The sequence below is a fragment of the Anguilla rostrata genome, chromosome 19, assembly GCF_018555375.3.
Source record: "Anguilla rostrata isolate EN2019 chromosome 19, ASM1855537v3, whole genome shotgun sequence".
In the NCBI taxonomy this organism is placed as follows: domain Eukaryota; kingdom Metazoa; phylum Chordata; class Actinopteri; order Anguilliformes; family Anguillidae; genus Anguilla; species Anguilla rostrata.
The window spans coordinates 3708318-3735009 of NC_057951.1; the positions used below are offsets into that span (position 1 = coordinate 3708318).

A 26692-nucleotide genomic window follows, 5' to 3' on the forward strand; every position below is an offset into this window, starting at 1 on the left:
ATTTTGAATGAAGTTAATTTGTGGTTAACTTTTCAAGGCTATAGTTCTGCTTGGTTGTTGTCTTGTCTCTTGGCAACCTGACTGTGATCCCCTCCTACGGGCGTCTGTGTCCACGCACAGGAGTTTGTTTTAAGCCCGAAGCATACCCTACGTAAGTACGCAAACGCGGATGCTTAAAACTACGCACAGTCCATTTCATGCGTCGTTGCGTTCTAAAATGCGTCAATTTTTAGAACGTCTTAAGTATTTTTCATACTGTGTTTCACTACAGTCACAATATTCACTGTTGATTGCTCATACTTAGAGTAGATGGTCGAGTTGATGAATTGTATTTGGCCTTGATAAACAATGGACGAAACGATTCTGTTACAAAGTTCATATCATCTCATTACATCAACAACAACAACAAAAAACATGTCCCTCTTTCATTGTTTTGTGTGAAAAGGTGGGATATTTGACTTTCGATTCACCCACTGAGAGTTCTATACTTCTATTTTGAGAAAAGATGTCAAAAAGGTGCAACGAGCAAGATCAAGCTCGCGGACCAGAAATATTGGCACTTGTCAGCCGACAGAAAAAATGCACATACTGATAGAAAATTACTGAAAGCTTACATCACAAAACATCAAGACACAAGTAATTATTCAGCTAACACAAAGCAAGCAATTGACAGCATATAAAACAACCTTTTTACTTTCAATAATGTCAAACTTGCGTGCATTTGCTATGAATGGGAAAAAGGAAATGGAGGATTTTTGTTTTGTGAATATTTGAGGATTGCTACAATGGTAAAATAAAATAAATTAATCACTTATCCTTTTATGGGGTTAGATGGAATAAGCTTGATTAACTGTATTGGACTGTGTACACATCGATTAGGATGATGACAGGTAGACTCTTCATCATGTCTCCTGTTGGACAGGGAGTATTTCCGTGTACACAGGGTGGTCTTGAGGGGTAATTTAAAAATGTTGGATCCATAAACTATATGAGAATGCAGTTCATTGGCTGAGATCCATTGCCCTACTGAATCACCAGTTGCACCCGTCCGTCATTTCCAGAGCCGAGCATTAATGTAACAAAACGCTTTCATCCCATTCGGACGGACGGAGAATTAAATGTCATTGGAGTCCCGGCGGTCGGAAGCTCGCTGTTTGGTTGCAAGATTGAAGGTGTTTTCGGTGTGCAGTGGAGCCGACATACGACCAGTCAGTGCTGAAATCAGAAACAACAAAACCGCTCCACTGTTTCGCTCGAGCCGCTCCACTTCCGCGGGGGAGGCGGAGCAAGACTGTTGTCCTTCGTAGTACTTTATTGCATTTCGTTCGGCAATAAACAAGTGCTCTTCAAAATGAATCCAGCGAGTTTCAGGGACTGCAAGGTAAGAGAACTATATATTAACTTTAAAATACTGCCTGACAGCTTCCTCTACAGCATGAAAATAGTGTGGATTTATTGAACCGAAATCAATACACGAGATGGTATATGTCCCGTTAAAGTGCAACATCTCCGCGTTTCAGGCCTGCGTTTTTCCGATTCGTTTCTCGTGCATTGACAAGAACGATCAGCTCTGCTTTGAATGCAAATGCCACAGCTGTCTTAATCACCGCGGTGTCACCAGGCAATGCACGCAGGCAACGGAGCCCGAAACGCAGCCTACGGGTCGTGAACGGTTCAATCGCAACGAGTTCATGCATTTAATTTTGTCATTCAACATTCAAAGAACCGTTTATACACGGGGTGTTGGTGTCTTTTTAAATCATGTGGGGCGCTGCGCTTGACGTCTGTGAAATATAGTCTAGTTTATAGTTTGCCAGTGCCGTGGAACCCCGAGAAGTCCGTCCGTTTTTTGCAGATCTTCTATTCGGGGTTCTGGGGTGCTAGGATGTCGTTTCCAAACTTCTAACGTTAGGAAAATGGGATTTAGATTGTCAAGACAGTGTGACGTCACCATCACAGTCAAACTAAAACCGTGATTTTGCACCCACAAAATACTCTTCAGTCCATGTCCTAAATATCCCAACCTAAAAACTATTTGACGGAGGCTTCAGCTTGACTTTTAACGATCATCTTGACAGGTATCCTTCTAAAACTCGAGCAACTAATAAAAGCTTACACCTTTTTACTATATCAAAAATATCAAATACAAATCAGCATTTTTTTTTTAAATGACCTCCGTGTGGACTGAAAATGCAGGGAATAGGAAATTATCACAATTTCTCGTTGGTTTCCTGTTTGAACATTGCTTACTTTTTCACTTAAAAAAAAAAAAAAAAAGCAAATAGATTTTCATGAACAGAATTAGAGCAATGTACTATGGGATTGTTGAGCCCTTTGACCCAGTTTCTCCTGTTGGAAGGGTTGCTGACTGCAAGCCGTGTTGAAAAAGCGTTGAAAATGTAAGCTAACCGTGGTCCTGTTTCCCAGGCCTGGCAGAAGGAGGGTCTGCCTCTGTCCACGTCCAGCAACGAGGCCTGCAAGCTGTACGACGCCCTGCTCACCCAGGTAGCCTACGCCGTGCCCGGCTGCTCCCTTTGTCCCAAACGACCTGACGAGGAAAATCCAGGTTCAGAAAGTAAAAGTCCTCCCCGGTATTTTGTTCCAACCGCCGGGATTTGATAATAAGCCACAATTCTTCAGCCAGGTGGTAGAGGAGCTAATCAGTGACATCAGCTGGCTGAGTTCCTGGGTGGAAGAAACACACGGCAGGACTTTTACTCTCTGACTTCCTTACTGTCCTACTCTGCAAATGATTAAATATAGAGAGGTAGTGTTTCGTTCCTCTAATGGTTTTTCGCGGCTGTGGCGCAGTACGTGACCTGGCGCAGCGACGAGACCCTGGGAGGCGTGGAGGGGTGCATCTCCGCCCTGCGAGCGGCTGACCCGAACTTCGGTAACCCCGTGACATCGCCGCACGCAACGTCGCCCAATCACGTTTTACCCACTCTTTTTAGTTAGCCCCTGACTGAGGTGAGGTGAGGTGGTCCCCCACCCAAGCCCAATCCAGGATTTGAGAAATACTTAATAAACACACGATGGATTTGGAGCCGCCTGGATGGTTTCGAAATCCGTGGTCGTCTTTTGCTTACAATGGATGAATTTGTCCGATTTTATATTTCCCCATTATAAAAATTAAAAAGATTTTTGTAGGGGTCCATAAATCTGGTTGCTTTTTATGCACAATGATATGCACTTTTATAGTCATGTGACTTCTGTCCTTATGTACAATGACAGACATGTAATACTTTTATAGTCATGTGACTTCTGTCCTTACAAACAATGGCTGAAGTGTAACACTTTTATGGTCACGTGACTTCTGGCTGAAGTATAACACTTTTATGGTCACGTGACTTCTGTCCTTATGTACAATGGCTGAAGTGTAATACTTTTATAGTCATGTGACTTCTGTCCTTATGTACAATGACAGACATGTAATACTTTTATAGTCATGTGACTTCTGTCTGAAGTATAACACTTTTATGGTCACGTGACTTCTGTCCTTATGTACATTGGCTGAAGTGTAACGCTTTTATGGTCACGTGACTTCTGTCCTTATGTACATTGGCTGAAGTATAATGCTTGCCTAGCCTTGTGACCTCCTGCCCTGACTCCGCCCCCCAGTGATGGGTCATGTGATTGGCACGGGGCTGGAGCTGGTGGGCACCGGGAGCTCCGTGCGGCTGAACGGGCGCCTGGCGGGCGACGTGGCCCGGCTGGCGGAGTTGGCGGCGGGCCGGGACCTCGCCCCCAGGGAGCGGCTCCACGTCCGGGCCGTCGAGCTCTTCGCCAAGGGGTGAGCGCGCGCCGCGCCCCGAGCCGCTAACCGCTGCTAGCGACCGTTAACCACTGCTAACTGCTAATCACTGATAACTCTATCTCCCTCTCTCTCTCTGTCTCTCTCTCTCTCTCTCTCCCTCTCTTTCTCTCCCTCTCTCTCTCTCTCTCTCTCCCCACCTTTCTCCCAGAACCCTCCCAGATCCTCTTTTGTGCTTGGTTCAAGGCTTTTTAAATGAGAGGAAAGATAAAACATTCCCTACTAGCAGGGATATTGGTATTTCAAAAGCACCCTTTTTTTATTAAAGCTTTGCATTTTAAGTTTCTCTAGTAGGGGCAATGAAGTAAACTGAACTGAGCTGAGCCCTTTGCTGGTTGCTGTTTCAACAATCCTGTTTGGCAGGATTGTTTGTTTGTTTGCTGAACAGGTTAACCCTACGGGGTTGGAGTCCTGATCTATGTGGTCACTTCTGGCACTACGATCCTTACTTCACTCTAGTGTGTTTCTTCTGCACCTCTGCACCTTGAACTGATGCACTTGTTGTACGTCGCTCTGGATAAGAGCGTCTGGTAAACGCCTGTAATGTAATGTAATGTAATGTAATGTTTCACGTTCAGTTTGCGTCTTAATTCTGCAGGTTGGAGCTGGTTGATTTTTTATTTAATCGTATTTTTTCTGTGTATCTGCTTGAGGTTTGTGTTTACGCTGCACATCCTCCGGCGTTAGTGTCATGTGGTGTGTCATTGTCACCAGTATGGCGACGTTAGATTAGGTTTTGGTGCGGTGATGTCACCGTGATGTCATTGGGGGGGGGCGTTCAGGTGTCTCCCGGAAGCCTGCGAGCTGTGGGACGAGATCCTCCTGGAACACCCGACGGACATGCTGGCCGTCAAGTTCGCCCACGACGGCTACTTCTACCTGGGACGGCAGGCCCAGCTGCGGGACTCGGTAGCCAGGGTCCTGCCCCACTGGACCCCGCAGATGCCCCTGTACAGGTTCGAGCGGTTTCCCTTCCGTCGCTGTAGCGACGCGCCTCCATCCCATTTCAGAACCTCTGAAACGCTTACCGTGAACTTTGACCTCAGCGCAACTGCAAAGATAAGGACCGAGTATCTCTTTTATTATGTACGCTGTTTATTATTTCATTTGACTTTTGACTTGTTGAATATCTGGCCAGTTAAGAATCTACTGCTTAAACCTCCGGTATCCCCTCACCCATAGGTATTCTACCCCAGAACTCCTTTTACAAGCAAAGTATTTTTCCCATTTACCATAGAGTTTTTTTCTGGTTACATTGAGTGTCTTCAGACCATTTCTCTTAGGCTTCAACTTGACTGGATTCCTCATTTTATTCCTTTCTCTGTTGAGATTTCAAAACAGTTTCCGAGTCTTCAGACTTGCTCTGGAGAGCTTCAGGGAATGAGAGAGTCTTGTGATACATTTGAAAGAAGAATAAGAATCTTGTCTGCTCTCAGTGTAATTTTGTCTGTTCTTTGTTTCTTCCTGTTGTCAGTTACCTCAAAGGCATGTACTCCTTTGGATTGTTGGAGACGCATTTTTATGACCAAGCAGAAAAAACAGCAAAAGAGGTAAGATTTTTTTAAAACCGTTTTTACCTCAACGTTGTTGTAAAGTTCATTTTCGGCATTGCTGTTCCTTTCGCGGCTGAACGTTAATTGAACGGGGCCCTCTGGTGGCCAAAGTTGAGCGCATCCTCAAGTGCTCGACTTGTTTCATTTGTTACAAAACTCCGGTCCGCTAGCTTTGACGAGGGCCGTGTCAGTGCGCAGTAAGAGCGTGAAGTCAGCCGAATGTGTGGACCTGTAGACTGCTCTACCTCCTCTGCCGTGGTCTGGAGACTCATCTCTTCAGGCTGTGCCTGGACTAATTAACTATCACCACTCTGCCCAATCTGCGATCATTTTTATCACTTAAGTCCAAACAACTTAAGCAAGAGACTTCCTGATAAACACAACAAGGTTCAGATTTCATTTGTAGGAGGCAGAAATACATATGTATTTTTCTCATATATTTTTTTATCACTTTCATGCTACGCATGTACCTCCATCCAGCACTTGCATCATTATCTTGATGTTGTCGCTCGTCATGCCTCCTAGTTTGACTTAGCATCGGTTAGGTCAGCGAGCAACGTCTACTGCGTGAACTGGACTTAATGTGTTCATGGCTGTGAGTAACTTACACAATGAGCATTGTACCTTAGGGGACCTGTGTGTTAGAGCAGTTGTTCCAATGGCCTTCAGTAGGCGCTTATTGTACGTCGCTTTTGGATAAAAGTGTAGCACGGTGGGGTAAGGAACTGGGCTTGTAACCAAAAGGTCATGGGTTCGATTCCTGGATAGGACACTGCCATTGTACCCCTGAGCAAGGTACTTAACCTGAATTGCTTCAGTATATATCCAGCTGTATAAATGGAAACAATGTAAAATGCTATGTAAAAGTTGTGTAAGTCGCTCTGGATAAGAGCGTCTGCTAAATGCCTGTAATGTAATGTAATGTAATGTAATGTAATGTAATAATGTAATGTAATGTAATGCAATGTAATGCAATGTAATGCAATGTAATGCAATGTAATGTAATGTAATGTAAAAGCGTCTGCCTAATGAATGTGACGCGCCGCGGTCCCTCCAGGGTCTGGAGCTCAACCGGGAGGACGGCTGGGCCGTCCACGCCGTGGCGCACGTCCACGAGATGAGAGCCGAGGCGGACCGGGGGCTGCACTTCATGGAGAGCCGGGAGAAGGACTGGAAGGTCAGTGTTCCCTTTATTTGCGTCCCACCTGACACGCCGGCTGCGGACTTGTGGTTCCTAGCGGAGCTGATCTTCCGCGCGCTCTCTCTCTCTCTCTCTCTCGATCGGTTTGGGCGAGGGACGCTGGAATGTGACGGTGGGGGCTGACGGCTCTAGGGCCCCTGACGGAACGAGAGGACGTCTTGCTCGCCGCTTCCCGGCTATTTTAGAGAGGAAGTAATCGGCTTTGGTGAAGAGAGAGAGTGCGTGATCTCCGTAAACGCTGCGTATTCAGTAAATCCACTGCTTAACTACGCAGTATAACCGGTGATAGGTTGCTTTCTGTGTCTTAACTTCATTCTCAATGCACATTTCTCCACACACACCTGCACACTCTGTAACAGCTTCCCATTGCTAGAGACAGTTGGCCACATACAGAGTTCAATCACTGTTTGCAAGGACATACTTTAGCCACAGATTAAAGGGGTGTCAGCAGACCATTTGGGTGTCCCCGGGAAGCCTGTTGAAATGTGTACTCCTTCCTGGGTCCACACTTGGCAATCACCACACCTTTCCAAAGAATACTTAAACCCTCACGTGTGGCTCAAACACGGTCTTATTGTTAAGTGCACTACTCCCGGCCAAGTGCACTACTCCCGCTAAGTGCATACTATGCTTAAGTGCACAGTGTGTCGAGTCCTGAGTGCATTATTATGATTAAATAAGGAGTTTGAAATTATCCCGTCTTTCCATTCAGGATAAAGGGAAGTGAATTGAACTCGAGTGTGTTGAAGGGTGTAGCGTACGCCGTTCCAAACATCTGGCCAGATTTGACTGATATCATATGCAGTCTATTCAGAGAAGACTCTTTAATGGTCTTGTACCCGGTCCATGGTATCTGTTTAGCATTTTGTCTTGGGGAAATGGCTTGTGGGTTATGGCTTAGCCGTTCTTGATATTGAGCAGGTCCTTGATCATAAGGCTGCCCCCCTTGACAGTAATATAGACCTTCTTCGCTGTAATCGGAAGCTCCTGCGATTCAAGTTTATGCGGCGGCAGAAACCTGCTTCCCGGCACCTCAGTAGAATCCCGTTCTTCCGCGGTTCAGGACTCGTTATATCTGAGTGTGCATGTAGATGTGATGGAGACTGCACTGCGCTGAGCCGTGGGTGTTCGCCCTGCCAAGGCACTGCTGTAATGTGTGGACAGGCCCCCGCAGGCAGAGTTAAATCCCTTGGTGTTAATTTAACTCTTAACAGAGGTTACCTGAGTCTTGGGGGGGGGGGGGGTCATATGCCCTCCGGGGCGCTGTGAGCTGTGCACCAAGGCCGATTGAAAACGGACCGCTTCACTGTGGGTCCAATCCGGACGGCGCCTGTTAGGGCCGGAGCCTGCCGCCGCGTGATTGGCTGACGGCCTCACCTGACTGTGTGTGATTGGCCGGTGAACCTACCTCACCTGTCTCACAGAGCCGTTTCAGCAACGAACTTTTTTTTTTAACCTTTAACCTTTAACCTCTAAGCAGAGTGTCCTTCTGAGACCAAGGGCCTCTTTTGAAGAAGGTTCCTGCAAACCACGCATTTCAGACAAGCCTCGTACAAAGACCTTGTGCATATTAAAAGTCTGAACAGGATAAACATAAGCAAGAATTATATGTATAACTTTAAAATATGTTTGAAATGTAGAAAAGCTAACACACACAAACGGATGCAACATATATACTACGACGACCGTTAAATTGTACCGAGCAATTGCATTCACTTTCTTCAGCGATTAAATTAGCCACCAAGGCCTTAAACTGCCTAGCCAAGGATGCCAAGCCCTTTACTTTAAGTGATTGAGTTTTAAGTGGTTGAGGGAACTCGGCTACCGACTGCAATCAGGTGTTATAAACCACGTGAAAAACCTGGGGTGGAAATTTTTTTCAATTAAAATTTTCCCGTTCTTTTTCAGGTCTGCGACATGCTTGCCTCGCATAACTACTGGCACTGGGCCCTGTACTTCACTGAAAAGGTAAAAATGTTTACTCTCCGCTCGTTGTGTTGATGAAGCGCGGTGCTGTAATTTTCAGTCTGAACGCCCTTCTGGCCCGCGTAGATGTTTTTCATCATTTGCGAGCGGAATGAAATTTCTCCCCGCTTTTACGTCCCGACAGCTTCCAAAGGGCATTTGCACGTTACGTTACAGGCATTTAGCGGCTGTTTTTATTCCGCGGGGCTTGCATGAGAGTGGCAGCGAAAGACAGCGTGAGCACGCTCGTCTGTTTTGCATGAGGGACGGCGGCTAGCGACTGGCTAGCGAGCTTCCCGGCGAGTGTTTGTTCAACAACATTCGCGAAACCGCCAATGCGAGTTGACTTCTCCGTCCGAGCAGGAGCGCAAAACACGGATCCTGAATGCGTGCGTGTTCCGTCCGTAACGAGCATGCGTGTTCCATCCCTAAGGTGCATGCGTGTTCCATCCATAAGGTGCATGCGTGTTCCGTCCGTAAGGTGCAAGCGTGTTCCATCCGTAAGGTGCATGCGTGTTCCATCCATAAGGTGCATGTGTGTTCCATCCGTAAGGTGTGTGTTCTATCCTTAAGGTGCATGCGTGTTCCATCCATAAGGTGCAAGCGTGTTCCATCCGCAAGGTGCATGCGTGTTCCATCCGTAAGGAGCATGCGTGTTCCATCCGTAAGGTGCAAGTGTGTTCCATCCGCAAGGTGCATGCGTGTTCCATCCGTAAGGTGCATGCGTGTTCCATCCGTAAGGAGCATGCGTGTTCCATCCGCAAGGTGCATGCGTGTTCCATCCATAAGGTGCATGTGTGTTCCGTCCGTAAGGAGCATACGTGTTCCATCCATAAGGTGCATACGTGTTCCATCCGTAAGGTGCATGCGTGTTCCATCCGTAAGGTGCATGTGTGTTCCATCCGTAAGGTGTGTGTTCCGTCCGTAAGGTTTGTGTTCCGTCCGTAAGGTTTGTGTTCCGTCCGTAAGGTGCGTGTTCCGTCCGTAAGGAGCCCATTTGAAGAAGAAGTTGTCGGTTTGGTTTGTCCACCCGCGGTCGCGGTTGCAGTGTGTGTGTGTGTGTTTTTCGCGGCGGCTGAACGGCGACCTGTCTTGCCTTCCACAGGGCCGGTACGAGGAGGCGCTCGGCGTCTACGACGACGAGGTGAGTGCCCCGAAGCCGGGGGAGGAACCGATTCGGCTACGCCGGGAGGCTGAGCGGTCTGAAATAGACTCGGGTTCGAAGACGCCCAGACCCCCCCCCCCCCCTCTGGATATCCAACCGAAAGCAACACCTTTCGTTCTTTCACCCGTGTTGTGTTTGTCAGGAAGTCTCTTGTTCGTTTAAGTTGTTTGGACTGGCGCATCCCAGGATCCCTTGCTTCTCAGTATGTTAAGGGAAAGTTTGATTGGTTCTCTATGGTGGAGAGGTGTTCAAGGGTGGGTCTGAGAAGCTGTGTGGCCGATCAGCTTAGTTTCTCAGACCCCCCCCCCCTTCCACACCTCTCCACCATAGAGAACCAATCGGCCTCTGGAGGGATGTGGCGTCAGCGTGCGCGTTTCTGAGAACTGCGCCCCCTGCAGGTCGTGCGACGCTGTAAGGCTTCGGGGTCCCTGCTGGACACGGTGGACGCCTGCTCCCTGCTCTACAGGCTGGAGATGGAGGGTGAGCGATCTGCTCTCGGCCAATCGGCCGCTCCTGACGCAGTGTGAAGCGCACGGAGAGCTGACCTCTGACCTCTGTGGTGTCTGTGCGTGTGTGCGTGTGCGTGCGTGCGTGTGTGTGTTTTTTTTGTGTGTGTGTGTGCAGGTGTAAATGTAAAGGATCGCTGGAGGGAGCTGCTGCAGGTGACCAAGCCTCACGCAGAGGACCACGTCCTGCTCTTCAACGACCTCCACTTCCTGATGACGTCACTGGGAGCCAAGGACGAGGGGACCACTCACCGCCTGCTGGAGACTCTGCAGGAGCTGGCAGAGTGAGTACTGCCCAAAAGGGCCCTCAAACGCTTAATTAGGGGTTAGGGCCCTGAGTCTAACAAAGGGCCCTCAAACGCTTAGTTAGGGGTTAGGGCCCTCAATCTAACAAAGGGCCCTCAAATGCTTAGTTAGGGGTTAGGGCCCTCAATCTAACAAAGGGCCCTCAAATGATTATTTAGGGGTTAGGGCCCTCAATCTAACAAAGGGCCCTCAAATGCTTATTTAGGGGTTAGGGCCCTCAATCTAACAAAGGGCCCTCAAATGCTTATTTAGGGGTTAGGGCCCTCAATCTAACAAAGGGCCCTCAAATGCTTATTTAGGGGCTGGGGTGATTTTGTGACTGCACTAGATGTACCGCCCTAACTTGAGAGGCACGACTGATAAGTCCAAATTGGCAATGTAAAAAGTAATATTAGTAGCAATAAAATGGAAGATATAATGTTAGTAATAATAACGATAAATTAGGACCTCGCCCACCGTAGTAGTATTCAGCGAAGTATTGGAAGAGGGATTGAATACACCAGAGCAGACCTGGGTCAAATACGTGTTTGTTTTGGATTCAAATACTTTTCAGTGCTCTGTTGATCTTGCCTGGTGTAATTGAGCCTGCCAATATGACCAGAAGGCGGGGTTTGCACTTTTTGAGAGTATTTCATTGGCTCCAAATACCAGACGAGATCAGTTAAGCGCAGAAAATTATTTGAATCCAAAACAGATGCGTATTTGACCCGGATCTGCACCAGAGTAAGGGGCCCTCTGGCCTTTCTCAGTCATCGGGGTACGGTTCCATGTGTTCACCCCCCTGTCTCTTCCCCTGCCCCCCTGCCCCCTGCTCCCCCCCCCTCCAGAGCCCCCGGAGAGAATTTCCAGCACAAGCTGGCGGGAGGCCTCGGGGTGCCCATGTGCCAGGCCATGGTGGCGTACGACCGGGGCGACTTCGGGGCCGCCGCGGACCTGCTGCGGCCCCTCCGCTACCGCTTCGCCGAGATAGGGGGCAGCGACGCGCAGGTGAGGGGGTTGCCCGGGAAACGGGCGTGCGAGCAGTCGCGCGCCACGGAAATCCGTACCGCTCCCCGTGCGGTCTGAGTTTGGACCCACTCAAATGCATACAAATTCTCCCATTGTGAGGATGGGAAATGTAGTTCATAAGTCAAATGCTTTATTATTTATTGTTTTAGCAATAACGTGATATCGCAATATGCCTCTCGTATGAATTTTATGCCTTGAATTATGCTAGTCGCTCGAGATAAGACAGACTTGTGTCAACTTGAAAGTAACATATGCAGATTTGAAGGTTGACTTTAGCTGATGTTTTTCAATCACAGAGGGATCTGTTCCATCAGTTACTTGTGCATTCGGCTATGAAGTCAGATAAGAAACAGCACCAGAAGCTTGCCAGGTCTGTCTCTTCATTTCGTTTAAAAATATGGCCTTTCAAAATGTTTCCCATTGCAGGAAAATGAGTCGAGGTAACTGACAAACATCCATAAATTTAAGCTACGTTGCTAAATACCTTCACTGAAATTTTGAATGACAAAATTGCAGGTGTATTTCAAACCGTTACAGAGATGTTTGCTTTTTGCTGGGACCGTATTATTGTGTATTATATTGAGGTGGATTTGGATTCCATCCAGGCTGCTGTAACGGTGTCTTTTTGCAACACATTTATGGGAATTGGCATTCATGGGGGATTCATCCTCTTGTTATGTGAGCACTTTGTTGTCATGTTTTGTGTGGGATTCATTATTATGTTATGTGTGGGATTCGTTGTCATGTTGTGTCTTGAAATCATTATCAGATTAATGAGATTCATTATAGTGTCTGTGTGTCTATGATTAATTATCATTTTATGTATAGGATACATGACTTAGAATCATTATCATTTTGTGTATGTGGAATGCATTATCATGTGTCTAGGAATTCATTATCACGTTGTATGTATGGGATTCATTATCAGGTGTCTAGGATTTTCACTGTTGTTGAATGCAAATTGCATTATCAACGTGTCAGGATTCTTTTCACGTATGTGTATATATTGGGATTGATTATCCAGGTGCTTAGGTTCTTTATACACTTGTATGTATATGGGATTCATCTCTTGTTATGGACTTCGTTATCATATTTGTGTGTGGGATTCATTGTGTATGTCTAGGATTGTCATGTTGTGTTGAATTCATTATCAGATTAAGGATTCATTATCATGTCTGTGTTTATGGATTATTATCATTTTATGATATATGGATCATTATCATGTGCTAGATCATTATCAGGTGTCTAGGATTCATTATCATTTGTGTGTGGGATTCATTATCAGGTGTCTAGGATTCATTATCACGTTGTATGTATGGGATTCATTATCAGGTGTCTAGGATTCATTATCATATTGTGTGTGTGGGATTCATTATCATGTGTCTAGGATTCATCATCATATTGTGTGTGGGATTCATTATCATGCGTCTAGGATTCATTATCATGTTGTGTATATATGAGAATCATTATCATGTTATATATATATATATATATGGGATTCATTGTCATGTGTCTAGGATTCATTATCATATTGTGTGTGGGATTCATTATCATGAGTCTAGGATTCATTATCATGTGTATAGGACTCAGTATCATATTGTGTGTAGGATTCATTATCATGTGTATAGGATTCAGTATCATATTGTGTGTGGGATTCATTATCATGTGTATAGGACTCAGGATTCATTATCATGTGTATAGGACTCAGTATCATATTGTGTGTAGGATTCATTATCAGTGGTCTAGGACTCATCATATGTGTGTGTTAAGGTATATCATTGTCATTGTGTTGGGACTATCGTGTATGACTCATATATGTGTGTGGTTGATCCCCGTGCTGTGCGGTTGCGGCTTCCTCCTCTCGCTCCTCAGGTGCCTGCTGGTGGAGCGCGATGCAGCCAGACCCAACTCCCCGCTCACCCACCGCCTGATCCAGAGAGCCAGGGCTCTGCATGCCTGACAGCCAGGCCAGCCCCCGGGGGTGGCCCTCCATCTTAGGAACGGGTGGCCCTTCCTTCAAAAGGACTCGTCTAAATCATTTGTAAATATCAGCCGGGAGAGCAGTCCCACCGTCCATTATAAATCTGTAAGGAATTCAGCCGCATCAAATGCATGTATTTCAGTGCTGAATGTGTTGCAACGGCACGCGTTTGCAGCCTATGATCACGCGTTTTTAACTTTTTTGAATTTCATCTTCTCGATCGACTGCAAGAAGTTGAAGCCGGTTTTTTGGGGCGCGGCTGCCGCCCGCGTGCGTAAAGCTCCTCCCCTTTCGCCTCGGCCCCGCCTTCAAAGACCAAAGACCTGTGAAGCCAAGGGGGCCGGCGTAATCGCTTCCTGTGCCGAAGGTCGCGCTGTACGCGCCATACGCGCCACGCCCGGCTGTCCTGGATTCGCGCTCGTAGCCGTGACCTCATCCGTTCGCTTTCGGAGTGCGCCAGTTGAGCGGACTCTGTCCTCCTGAAACGCTCCACGGACCGAGGAGGGGGGGGCATGGGGGCATGGGGACTCCACATGCGGCTTCTCCCCCGACTGACCAGATGGGGCGCCAGAGAGCAATGAGCTGTGGACCTGTCCTGCTGACTGTAGCCCCTCCCCCTCTCTGTGATGTCTGTGATGCTACAGCCGGTTATGCGCCTGCCCCCCAATAGTTACTCTTTCTTTAAAACGTAACGTCAGGCAAGACTAATCGCACGAGGCGATTATAACACTTAAGAAGCGCAAGGTTATGTTCACATCAGCATTTTATTAATAAAAAAAACACATGCCGTTAAAAAACAAACTCAAAGTAAATCCTTAATGCCGACACAAATATACAGTAATCATTCGATTATGTAACCGCTCCAATGAATAAATGTTTCCAGTGTGAACTCCTTGTCTGTTTAGTACGGTGCTATGGGTGTAGCTCACTGCATTATCACCGACACGCCTTGCTATTGGAGCTTCAGCCCTGCGGACGCTCTCTCGGGGGGGGGGGGGGGGTCACGCGGTCGAGTTGGGTCTCGACCCGGGGGGGGGGGTCGCCGTCCCGCTTCCCGCCTCACAAGACGGAGCCGATCTCGTCCTGGATTTGGGAAATCAGGATCTGGGACAGCACGATGCCCGCCACCTGGAAAAGGGAGCCAAACGGTCAGGGGGAAAGCCGAGGTCAGGAATAATTAAATCCCTGTCCGCCTGCAGGGAATGCCCTTGGCTTACTTTGTTCTCATTGTGTAGCTTGTGCAGAGCAGGGCTGCCCAACCCTGTTCCTGGAGATCTAGCGTAGCCTGTAGCTTTTCACTCGAACCCCTAACAAAGCCACACCTCACTCTACTAAATGAGATCTATAGCTGTTGAGTAAGGTGTGGCTTTGTTATGGTTTTAGTGAAGTCCTACAGGATGGTGGATCTCCAGGAACAGGGTTGGGCAGCCCTGCTCTAGCTGCTGAATGAGGTGTGGCTTTGTTAGGGTTTTAGTGAAGTCCTACAGGACGGTAGACCTCCAGGAACAGGGTTGGGCAGCCCTGCTCTAGCTGCTGAATGAGGTGTGTGCTTTCTTAGGGTTTTAGTGAAGTCCTACAGGATGGTAGATCTCCAGGAACAGGGTTGGGCTCTAGCTGTTGAATGGGGTGTGGATTTGTTACAGTTTGAGTGTAATCCTACAGGGACGGTCGATCTCCAGGAACAGGGTTAGGCGGGCCCTGGTGTAGATATTCAAGAGTGTGTGTCCAGAAAGCGTTCATGTTTTATTTAGCGTGAACCGAACATCGGCTGGGGATTGGACAGTTAGGGCGGAGGGAGGGTGTGGTTATCAGTTGCTTTAACGATGTCGTGAGTACAAGTTTCTGAAGCGAGAGCCGTAGGTCTGACACGCCCACTTCGAACTGATTGGCAGCCCGTGAGGGGCGACGCAGCTCAGGAGAGGTAAGAGCGGTTTGTCTGGCAGTCGGAGGGTTTGCCGGTTCGATCCCTTCGCCCTGGGGTGTGTTGAAGTGTCCCCGAGCAAGACTCCTAACCCCTAATCGCTCCCCCAACGAGCTGATTGGTACCTTGCATGGCAGCCTTTCACCGTTTGGTGTGAGAGAGCGTGTGTGTGAATGGGTGAATGAGAGGCATCAATTGTAAAGTGCTTTGGATAAAAGCGCTATATAAATGCAGCCCATTTACCATGAAAGAGCCACACTGCTTATTAGCCGAAAAAAGGTGATTTTACTTGCGCACTTCCTCTGGTGCGAAGAAGATCACGTTGAGGCCCCTTTGAATCTTATTCCAATATAATCTTTTTTTTTTTTTTGATGTGACAGTTGGGTAATTTCTCGAGGGGGCGGTTCTGTAGTTTGCATATCAAACACCGCGTTCTCTTCTGTTTGCGAGAGTGCGGTGCCTCGAGGATGCGGACCGTCGTTCGTTATTTGTCCTGGCGTGAGCGATTACGCGCGCGTTACCGCTCGCGGGTTGGAGATTCGTCGAACGCGCTCCCTCGCCGTTCACAGTAGCAGCCAGGGAGCGAATAAGGCGCGAGCGTCGACCCTGCGTCGTGCGACCGTACGTTCCGTTTCCCTTCTAGCGAGAGGGCCAGAGAGGAACCGCAGGCGGAGATGAGGCTTCCTGGCTTTTCTGCCCACAGGAACCGCTTTTACGCAGAGAGGAAGTGGTGTTGTGGTTTTAATGGGAATTAATGGCGTTTTTCCCCCCGACCGTTTCTCAAGTGAGCTGGTTTAATGACACACTAAATCAGTCATGTTTTTTTTTTTTTGGAATAATCGATTAGTAATGCGCGGAGGTGGTCAGGCAGGCAGATTTTCTGATGGAAATGTTGAGTGTGACAGGAAGTCAATTTTGTGAATATTAATTCTGGATGACGCTACTCCCAATCTGTCTCACCAGATTGACTAACTTAAATGGATTTGTGTATGTTATTGAATTCTCTCTCGCACTCTCGTAAAAATTCAACTGGGAGGCGGTCTAGCCAGCTTGTTTTCAAGCTAGCTGTCGTCGTCGTCTCGCTCAGTGACCACATTCAGCTTGAATATTTGTGTAAATACTTATTTGTGTAAATAATAAGATTGCTTGGCCCAATGCGTGCTTGTGAAGTGGCCTGATAGTAAACCACAGACTGCAGACTGTTTGCCTCTGACTCCCATTATAACACGCTTATCTTGTTAGTTTCTCGCACCATCTTTGAAAGGGGGGGCGGCCCCGTGTGAGAAGCCTCGAGCAGGGGGAGGCGCCTGCTGTGTGTTTTTTTTGTACCTGGGGGAGGGCGAGCCCCAGGGCCATGGCCCCGACCAGCAGCAGGTGCGACTCGATCCACGTGACCGCCTTGTCCGCGCACCCCGCCGGGTAGATGGACTTGGTCGCGTCCAGGAAGTTCTGGGTCTGCGCCCCGAATCCACACATGGTGTTGATCACGACCTGGTTTGCACAGAGAGAACCGCGGCGCATTTCTCCGGGTCTCGCGTACCCCAGTTCACGAGCTCCGAGTGCAGTTACAGCTTCCAAACAGCAGGTGGCAGCAGTGCATAACGGTAGATTTAAACAAGCGTCAGTTCATTTCTGTTGACCTGCATTGTTTGTATATTAACATATTTTTTGATGCAATCTTAACTTGATTCAGTGGAAACCTTACTGAGTTTTGTATGGTTTCAGGGGAACAGGTGTAAGGCCTTGACAGGGTTTTACTTGGGGGGGAGGGGTGGTTGGGGGGAGGGAGGGGAGTTTGGTGGGGGCGGGAGGCGCAGATGTTCTGGGGTCCGGAACCCTACCTCTCCCGGTACAGGCGTGCAGCAGGAGAACGGGACCGCGCACCGCTCGGTGCTGGGGTTCCCCTGGGTGCAGTTGAAGTATGGGTTCCAGGACCAGTCCGTGTAGTTGTTCCACCCGCAGCACTGAAACTGAAACACAGCGAGACTCAGCCCCAGGAGACCGTCCGGCACCGGGCCCCTCAAAAACAGGCGAGAACACACGTCTGCAGTCACACGGTACTTCCGCCTCATTTTTATTTTCGGTTGTTTTTCTGCACCTTTCCAGACATCAGTCGTCTAGAAACGCCAGTGGAGGTTTGTGTTGGACCTCAGGGCTGCGGTGTGCTTAACTTGTTCTCGCTTTGTAAGAAACATGAACGCGCACAGAGACAGGCAGTATTTTAAAATGTGCGTACGGAATTTATAATACGCATTTGTACGCACGCATTTCATCCTCTCTGTGTGATTTATACCTCTACGCTGCCCGTGGTGCTGCCTACAGTCCCACCATTTTGACTGATGCTTACAGACACGTTTATACTTCATTGGGTTTTTGCGCGTGTTGTAGAGTATTTCAGGTGCGCTATGGGAACACGAGTCACCTCTGTCTGGATGTAGTCCATTAGGTTCTGCAGGTCCAGGTCGTCCCTGTAGTGTACGATAGCCTTCTTCACGAACTTCCCCAGGGCGTCCCGAGTCTGCACACAAATCACAGGGACCTTTCGCTCGTCACACGCGGATGTGCCTTTTCATCTAACGCTCTTATTGTGCGCCCACTGTTCCTGCTTTGGGGTCTCCATCGCCCTGTGATCGCTAAGGCTCACAATCGCCTGTGTACACTAATGTGTGACCGCGGATGTGATGACACATGATTACGGTGGTAATGAGCTCAGGCTCTCCTTGCACACGCGCACACACACACACACACATAGACATGCATGCACACATGCATGCAAGCACACACACTCTCTCACACACAGACACACATGCGCACACACACACACACACACACAGACACATGCATGCACAGATACACTCACACACACACACACACGCTCTCTCACAGACACAGACACACACACACACAGACACACACAGCACACAACACACACACACACACACACACACTCTCTCACAGACACACACACAGACACTCTCTCTCTCTCTCTCACACACACACACACACAGACACAGACATACACACGCACACACACTGGTGTGCTATGTGCTATGCATTAATGGGTCATTGTGGCAGAAGCAGCTAGTCCGAATGGCCTGGAAGTGGCGGGGCTGTTCTCTCTCCGAGCTGAGAGTGGAGGCGGATGGCGGGCGTGGCGGTTAGCTGACTCACAGCGCTTCAGATAGAGGGGGTGCGACAGGTACCTGATCAGAGTAGAAGAAGCCCAGAACTGCAATGGCCAGCTGGGTGAGAAACACCAGAGTCAGACTGAGGGAGAACTGAGAGAGAGAGAGAGGAGAGGAGGAGGAGGAGGGAGGGAGAGGGAGGGAGGGAGGGAGGGAGGGGGGAGAGGAGGGAGGAGGGAGGGAGGGGGGGGAGAGGGAGGGAGAGAGAGGGGGAGAGAGAGTGAGAGAGGGGAGAGAGAGAGGAGGGAAGAGGAGTGAGAGAGGGGAAGAGGAGGGAGGGGGAGAGAGGAGGACGGGAGAGGAGAGGGGGGGAGAGAGAGATGGCTTTAATATCGTGTGGAGTTGTACTCATAAAGAATAGGTAACAGAATTTAAAAGTGGGAGAGATAATACAATCTATCATCCATATTGTATGTAGTTTTTTATAATGTAACCTTATAATGCTTTGGCGACACAAGTGCCTGCATTTGTCGTGCCAATAAAGCACTCCGAAATTTGAGAGCGTTGGGAAACACTAAAGAAGACAGAATCGATGACGGAGGAAGAGAGCAAAACAGGGAACAAAGACTCCAGCGCTGTGTACACATCCTGAGAGTCATCGTGAGCTTCGTGTCGCACGTAAGGGAAGTTGTTAGATCGGCTGTCCCTTCGATTTTAAACGTCAGAGTGAGGAAACTAAGTCATTAAGAAAGACGGTCAATTTCCGTGTTCAGTTCACAGCTTTTATGGATGTCCTGTTTTAATGGTTCTGAAGGGGAAGTGGGTCTTTATATCATCTGACCGAGATTCATGGCTTGTATTTTGCTGCAGATGTAAGAGCATTAGAGTTTGTAACGATGAGAATGAGAACAGGTCCATTCAGACGATTTGTGTTTGTCGTTTACCCAAAAAGAGACGGGATTGGCCGGTACTGTCGGGCCTGGACTGCGAGCCTGCGGTTTGTACCGCGTTACCAGGCAGGCCGGTTCACACACTGGCAGCTCGCTATCCATCCATCCATCCATCTATCCGTCCATTATCTATATCCGCTTATCCTGAGCAGGGTCGCGGGGGGTGCTGGAGCCTATCCCAGCGTGCACTGGGCGAGAGGCAGGAATACACCCTGGACAGGCCGCCAATCTATCGCAGGGCGCGCACGCACATTCGCTCACACACTCGTACCCGTGGGCTATTTTGAGTCTGCTCGCTATCTAAGAAAAGGAATTCTGATATTCCTGTAGAAATGACATCATCCGAATGGCTGGCTATGTTACTGTGGCAAGAGGCCGAATTTAGTGTACATTTCCCTGCGTTTCCCTGGAGACGAGCGAACGGGCGTCCCCCCGAGCCCTGTGTGGCGTCGACGGGCCGAGCAGGCGACGGGGCGATGAAGAGGAGGGCGAGGAGGAGGAAGAGGGCTCACGGCTTTGAGGAGGCGAATGTTCTCCCGCAGCGCTCCGATGCAGCCGCAGAAGGTGATGAAGAACATGACCACGCCCACCACGATCAGGATGACCGCCGGGTCGATCAGGAAGGTGTCCCGGACCGTGTCTGCAGGACGAGGAACGGTGGGGTAAAATGTTTATACATTTTACATTCTCAGGGACCCTCATTTTTGCAATGGTGTCAAGGTACAATAAAACCATAAAATAATTTTTTTTTAAATAAAAGAAAAGATGTTTGTACATTTTGTTAGGTGTAACTTTGTGTTTCACGTCAGGTCCCCCTTGCAAAAGAGATTTCAATCTCAATGGGGTTTTCCTGGTTAAATAATGGTTAAAATAAATAATAACAAGCATGACTTGAAACAGTTACAATCTTAATTAGCCAGGTTAAAAAACAAACTAAAAAAAACTCTTTTAGTCTTTGGTGACGTCACAGTTTTTGGCACGAGGGCATAGTGGCGCTGGAGGTCGGTCTTACCTGTGGCTTTCTGGACTTTGGCGTACACTCCTATCGCGATAATCAGCAAGGAGAAAACCTGGAAGGAGAACCGCAGGGTTTGTTATCGGGACGGGACTGGAAACGGTCGTTGCGTGCGGAACATATACCGGAAAGCAAAGCGCGGCTGGGAGGCTCTCCCCTCGCAGAAGGAGCCGTTAGGTAAGACGGACGGGTGTGCTTCGGGATAATTCCCCCCTTCCATTAGCTGGATGTTAATATCCCGGGCGTGATATTACAATTAACGGTGATGTGATTCCATCCTACCGAATAACAACCAGTCGAGAGAAATTGAGATTTATTTTTTTTTTTGTTGAGATTTCCAGTGACAAACAGGGACCGATGAAAGTCTTTACAGATGAGACAAAATGGAAAAAGAAAGAAACCAAAATAAATTCAAATAGCAAGTGCGTGGTCTTATCAAATTCACGACCACTGCTTTGACCACCAGAGGGCCTGTTCCGTGGGGACTGAGTAGCAGGTGGGTCTCGGTGCCAGTGTAGTAGTAGTATCGGCAGTGCGTATGCCTTCAACCTAAACCTGAGCTTCCACTGAGACGTGGAGGAAGTGAGCGCTTTCAAATCCGTTATTTAAAAATTTGCCTTTGCATTCGGCGTGTCCAAACCTTAGCCCCCCCCCCCCCCCCCCCCCCACCCCTTTCCCAAATCCATCCCACACATTTCAGGCAATAACGTCTTAACAGAGCGTTCACAATGGACGCCAGTGATCTTATAATCCTCTTCCACACATTCCAGCTAACCCGCCTTTCAGGCTCTCATGTTCACAGTGTCTTATACAGTGCCCTTCCCACTCCGCTCCCGCCTCTCTGTTCATCACTTCATGCCCCCAGCCTCCTCCAGTCCTCCTTTCCACCAGTGGATAAGTGCCACTATGTCTGTGAAGGTCTGATCAGCACTTTATGTCTGCTGAGAGGGCTGCTAACGTGCGAGGAAACCTGTATGGATACATCTCACAATACATCACAAAGACAGGAATTACAGACATAATAAGAAGAAGAAATTAATGAAGGTAATTAAGTGCTTTTATAAGGATTAACTGGATTTGGAGGCCCCGTTCTTCAGCAGGGTTAGAGCAGAGATCCTCTTAACAAACCAGACGGTCACCTCCAGCATTCCTTTTGTCCTCTCTGCTTCTTTGCAACAGGATGTTCCAGTTAGTAACGGGGATTTCTGCTGCTGCATCGCTGTTTACAAATGTTCATGAATAGGTGTTCCCGAGGACAGGACACAAGCATTTTTATGCGTAGACGGAAAGAATTTGTGATTTTTTTTTTGGGTTGCCAGATACCTACAGAATTAACCTTAAATCCCCCGTTTTGGGGGATCTTGGCAATCTGTGTGGAAGTTTTTTCCCCCAAAATGGGGGATTTTTTTAGAGGATAAATCTCATAGGCACCTGGCAACCCCGAAATCTCAGCCTCACCCTTGGCCACAGCCCTTTTGTGAATTTTCGTAGCGCACATCAGATTTGGGATGTTTACACCAAAAGTCATCAGCCGCGATTCAGAATCCCTCCGATCAGACTACGGCACTGACGGTCTGGAGTGTGTGTGTGTATATAGGGTTTGAGATAAGCCTGATGTAGACTCGGAGAGGGGGATTCGGTATGCTGAGAGGGGGAGAAAGGGATCAGTTGGGTAGAAAGAAATAATCCCAGCATCCACACGCTTAAGGTAAATATGTTTCGGGCCGATATTTTTTGCAGGATAACACTTCCGTGAAGGACTGAGCACAAATGAAATGAGACAGCCATTTAAAAAAAATAAATAAATAAAAAAACTCCAGTTCTGGATTTAGATAAAAGTAAATAGAATACTTAGCTAAAGTTGGGGCTGTGATCAAGGTTTCAGCACAATTTTTTGCTTGGGGAAACAACTCTTTGGACCAATGGGCCAATCAGGACCGGGGAAAATTCACTGTTTTTTTTTTTTTTCTTCACTTTTTTTCTGTGCTGCTAAGGTTTGGTCTACCAGCTGTTTGAGAAATCAGTTAAAGTGCGATTAAATAGACCCAAGTCAATGGATAACACTGTCTTGTTGTTTGAAGAGGTAGTTTTCTCTGACATAAAGCACTCATGTCTATATACCCTACTGAATGAAACACCTGATCACAAAACCCTTTATATCTCTCAGTGACAAGATCTTGAATCTTTTTTTGTGATTGTTTGGCATCAGAATTATTTTGTTATGAAGTATACAGGGGCGGCCATGAGACAGATTGCTTGGTGAATGGGCACTTTATGTGTGTCTGTGTGTGTGTGTGTGTCCTTATTTGCTTGTGTATTTATGTTTGTGTGTGTGTGTCTGCCTGTGTGTGTGTGCTGAATTAGGGATATTTGCTTGTGTATTTATGCTTGTGTGTGTGTGTCTGTCTGTCTGTTTGTGTGTGTGTGTGTGTGCTGAATTAGGGATATTTCTTGAATCTTTGTTGTGTGTATGTGGATCAGTTGTTTGTTGCTGGTAAGTGCGGCCATTGGAATTTTCTTGGTAATGGGCCTTTTGTTGTGTCTGTGTGTGTGTGTGTTGTGGTATTTGCTTGTGTATTTATGCTTGTGTGTGTGTGTCTGTCTGTCTGTTTGTGTGTGTGTGTGTGCTGAATTAGGGATATTTGCTTGTGTATTTATGTTTGTGTGTGTGTGTGTGTGTCTGTCTGTTTGTCTGTCTGTGTGTGCTGAATTAGGGATATTTCCCGGCAATCTTTATGGGCTTTGACAGGGAGAATCTCTCTCCCAGAGGAATTTATCAGGCTGAAAAGGGCACTGAATCACTGTGAGAGGAACAAAAGGAGATGGATTATCCTGCTGGGCTTGATTCAGACGCCCGTCTGAGGTAAACAAACGGAGCGGAGCCGCACTGCACCGGGCCCAGGGAGGACGTCTGCTACTGCAGCGACACTGCGTAACGACACTGTGCAGCAACACTGCGTAACGACACTGTGTAGCAGCACTGCGTAACGACACTGTAGCAGCACTGCGTAACGACACTGTGTAGCAGCACTGCGTAACGACACTGTGTAGCAGCACTGCATAACGACACTGTGTAGCAGCACTGCGTAAGGACACTGCGTAACAACACTGTGTAACAACACTGCGTAACAGCACTGTGTTACAGCACTGTGTAACAGCACTGCGTAACAGCACTGTGTTACAGCACTGTGTAACAACACTGTGTAACAGCACAGTGTAACAGCACTGTGTTACAGCACTGTGTTACAGCACTGCGTAACAGCACAGTGTAACAGCACTGTGTAACAGCACTGCGTAACAGCACTGTGTAACAACACTGTATAACAACAATGCATAACAACACTGTGTAACAACACTGTAACAGCACTGCACAACAGCACTGCGTAACAGCACTGTGTTACAGCACTGTGTAACAACACTGTGTAACAGCACTGTGTAACAACACTGCGTAACGACACTGTGTAACAACACTACACAACAGCACTGCACAAAAGCACTGTGTAATAGCACTACACAACAGCACTGCACAACAGCACAGTGTAACAGCACTGTGTAACAGCACTGTGTTACAGCACTGTGTAACAACACTGTATTACAGCACTGTGTAACAACACTGTGTAACAACACTGTGTTACAGCACTGTGTAACAACACTGTGTAGCAGCACTGCGTAACGACACTGCGTAACAACACTACACAACAGCACTGCGTAATGACACTGTGTAGCAGCACTGCGTAACAACACAGTGTAACAGCACAGTGTAACAGCACTGCGTAACGACACTGTGTAGCAGCACTGCGTAACGACACTGTGTAGCAGCACTGCGTAAGGACACTGCGTAACAACACTGTGTAACAACACTGCGTAACAGCACTGTGTTACAGCACTGTGTAACAGCACTGCGTAACAGCACTGTGTTACAGCACTGTGTAACAACACTGTGTAACAGCACAGTGTAACAGCACTGTGTTACAGCACTGTGTAACAGCACAGTGTAACAGCACTGTGTAACAGCACTGCGTAACAGCACTGTGTAACAACACTGTATTACAGCACTGTGTAACAACACTGTGTAACAACACTGTGTTACAGCACTGTGTAACAACACTGTGTAGCAGCACTGCGTAACGACACTGCGTAACAACACTACACAACAGCACTGCGTAATGACACTGTGTAGCAGCACTGCGTAACAACACAGTGTAACAGCACAGTGTAACAGCACTGCGTAACAACACTGCGTTACAGCACTGTGTATCAACACTGCACAACAGCACTGCATAACAACCCTGTGTCTGCGCAGTCGTCCTGCAACAACGCAATCACTCCCTCGTGCGAAACGTCGCCTCTGATCCAGAACCTTCGCGCAGATTCCCTGCAGCCCCTCACGGGGACCGCGCCTTGCGGTCGCCTGACTTCGTAGCGTCCGTTTCAAGTCCCAGGATTTAAACTCTGTGACCGATCGAATCACGGGGGAGCTCAGCTACCTCACGCTCAGGGCAACATGTAGGTGACCATGCAGATGAGACAATCTGAGACTGCCACTTAAAATAAGGCCTCAGTCTCCCACAGAATTACGATGGTGAATGCAAAGCAATAAGCGACGAGAATGAGACATTTCTCGCCTCTCTCCAGAGCGGACACTCAATTTGGACGGCGGATTTAGCGGGCGCAACCACCGCAGTGCGTTTCGGAGATTCTAATTGTTACAAATGACTGCAATTTCCACGTGGAAAATTGAATTTGGGTAATGAGAGTATCAGGTGGCATTTTCATCAATTATAAATGAGAATTTATGAAAACCCGAGCGCTTGTTTCAAAATGGCGAAAGTCTTGCAGTTTTTCCTGATGTTTTATTTATGTTAATTTTGTGAGTGAGAGCCCTTCGTTCTGTTTGGGGAGAACATGCCCTCCCTCCACATTTGATTTGTGAAAGCGGTGTCTGGGGCTGCTTCCGAATCAGCAAATTCCCCTACTATTAAGTATACTTGTTGGGTACACTGGATGAGAAGTTTTTAAGTAGGCAAAATGTTCTCAAAATGCAATGCACTTAAAAACCAAGGATGAGATTCTTTTTTCCCGGGTTTCGCTGAGTATATTTGAGGGCATATGTTTCAGGGACAACCATTTTGGCTCCAAAATATGATGTGAAGCTTCGCTAACGTTTTCCTTCTACACGTGAGCATCATTGCAAGGACGGAACACCTTACGACACTTCCACAGTACAGTTGGCAAATAGTATGGAGGATATTTTTACACAAACTACACAGTGTGTAGTAATAAAATAGTGCACAGTATGCTTAGTAGACAGCACATAGTTTTGAGAACACAGAAATGAGGAGGCTGATTCGGACACAGCCAGGGGCCCATCTAAGGTTTCGGGGAAGGGGGGGAGGGGATCTGGGGGGCGGGCGTGGCTTCACTTACCCAGAATAAGAAGCTGAAGAAGAAGAGGAAGTAACGGATCCAGGGGTTGATGAAGGAGAAGGTTTCCGCCCGGCTTAAATTCAGTTTCCTGTCCATGGCTGCGCAGAGGGCTGGTTCGGGGGGGTTCGGGGGTGGTGGGGGGCGGGCGGACAAGTCTGCAGAGGTTTTAGAGGAAAAGAACGCGGGAGAATGCTACTCCGTAGCGACGGGCGTAAAAAACGACCAAGGGACGCGCAGAGCCGGGGCGTGTGGGGGGTCGGTCCGCAGGGGAGGGCCTCCTAAAAAAAAAAGGGGGGGCTAGCAGCTGCGAGCCTCCCGCGCCGTACCCATCGACCCCCCCCCCCCCCACACCCCCCCACCCCTGACTGTCCCGTGCGCTGGCAGGGAGGGGCTGGGATTCGAGTTACACAAATAAATGCCTCTGGCCTCACTGCTGTGTGAATAGCCTGGCTTTAGCCCTGGGGCTTTTGTATGGCATTGTTACCCTGCCATTCTAGGGGTCCGCACAGCTCGGAGAGGATTGGGGGGGGGGGGGGTGACCGTTTCAAAAGGGAATCCACACATCTGCAGCCGCGCCCAGCGGTAACCTGCGTGTATTTGTGGGCCTGCGCTGGCTGAGGTGGATTTGGACAGCCACACTGTGTTGTGGCTGCGTGACATTCCATCTGAGACGTGTTTCCGTGACCGACCGCACGCGTAGCAAACGGAGGATGTTCGCACGATGCGCTCTGACGAGCACCCTCATAATAAGGCCT

The 26692-nt window shown here is 48.2% G+C and overlaps 2 protein-coding genes across 3 annotated transcripts; one reads left to right on the forward strand and one right to left on the reverse strand.

The window, feature by feature from the left end:
- Positions 1 to 668: 668 nt before the first annotated feature.
- ttc38 (tetratricopeptide repeat domain 38) lies at positions 669 to 14388 on the forward strand. Of its 2 annotated transcripts, none has more exons than XM_064318737.1 (14): positions 669 to 1381; positions 2428 to 2505; positions 2812 to 2893; positions 3622 to 3793; positions 4597 to 4770; positions 5289 to 5364; positions 6425 to 6544; positions 8477 to 8536; positions 9639 to 9677; positions 10097 to 10178; positions 10323 to 10488; positions 11338 to 11497; positions 11815 to 11888; positions 13391 to 14388. In XM_064318737.1, exons 1-14 carry the CDS (start codon positions 1352 to 1354, stop codon positions 13476 to 13478), a joined length of 1401 nt encoding a protein of 466 aa, XP_064174807.1. In that variant the 5' UTR covers positions 669 to 1351; the 3' UTR covers positions 13479 to 14388. The 2 variants fall into 2 exon arrangements, with proteins under 2 accessions (XP_064174807.1, XP_064174808.1); XM_064318738.1 differs by lacking the exon at positions 669 to 1381 and adding an exon at positions 1823 to 2078.
- Positions 14245 to 26061, reverse strand: tspan33b (tetraspanin 33b). Its single transcript, XM_064318739.1, has 8 exons — positions 25938 to 26061; positions 20508 to 20565; positions 20008 to 20135; positions 18624 to 18698; positions 17843 to 17938; positions 17262 to 17390; positions 16750 to 16911; positions 14245 to 14627 (listed from the first exon to the last, which is right to left on the reverse strand). Exons 1-8 carry the CDS (start codon positions 26031 to 26033, stop codon positions 14559 to 14561), a joined length of 813 nt encoding a protein of 270 aa, XP_064174809.1. The 5' UTR covers positions 26034 to 26061; the 3' UTR covers positions 14245 to 14558.
- Between the last annotated feature and the right edge of the window lie 631 nt (positions 26062 to 26692).

Bases quoted from the DNA above. Each gene is read 5' to 3' on its own strand.
- ttc38 (XM_064318737.1), top strand. From the start codon at position 1,352: ATGAATCCAGCGAGTTTCAGGGACTGCAAG. The intron at 4,771-5,288 runs GTTCGAGCGGTT...TCCTGTTGTCAG, and splicing joins CCGCAGATGCCCCTGTACAG to TTACCTCAAAGGCATGTACT. The intron at 10,489-11,337 runs GTGAGTACTGCC...CCCCCCCTCCAG, and splicing joins ACTCTGCAGGAGCTGGCAGA to AGCCCCCGGAGAGAATTTCC.
- tspan33b (XM_064318739.1), bottom strand. From the start codon at position 26,033: ATGGACAGGAAACTGAATTTAAGCCGGGCGGAAACCTTCTCCTTCATC. The intron at 18,699-20,007 runs GTGAGCCCTCTT...TCTCTCTCTCAG, and splicing joins ACATTCGCCTCCTCAAAGCC to TTCTCCCTCAGTCTGACTCT. The intron at 17,391-17,842 runs GTGACTCGTGTT...GCTGTGTTTCAG, and splicing joins TGGACTACATCCAGACAGAG to TTTCAGTGCTGCGGGTGGAA.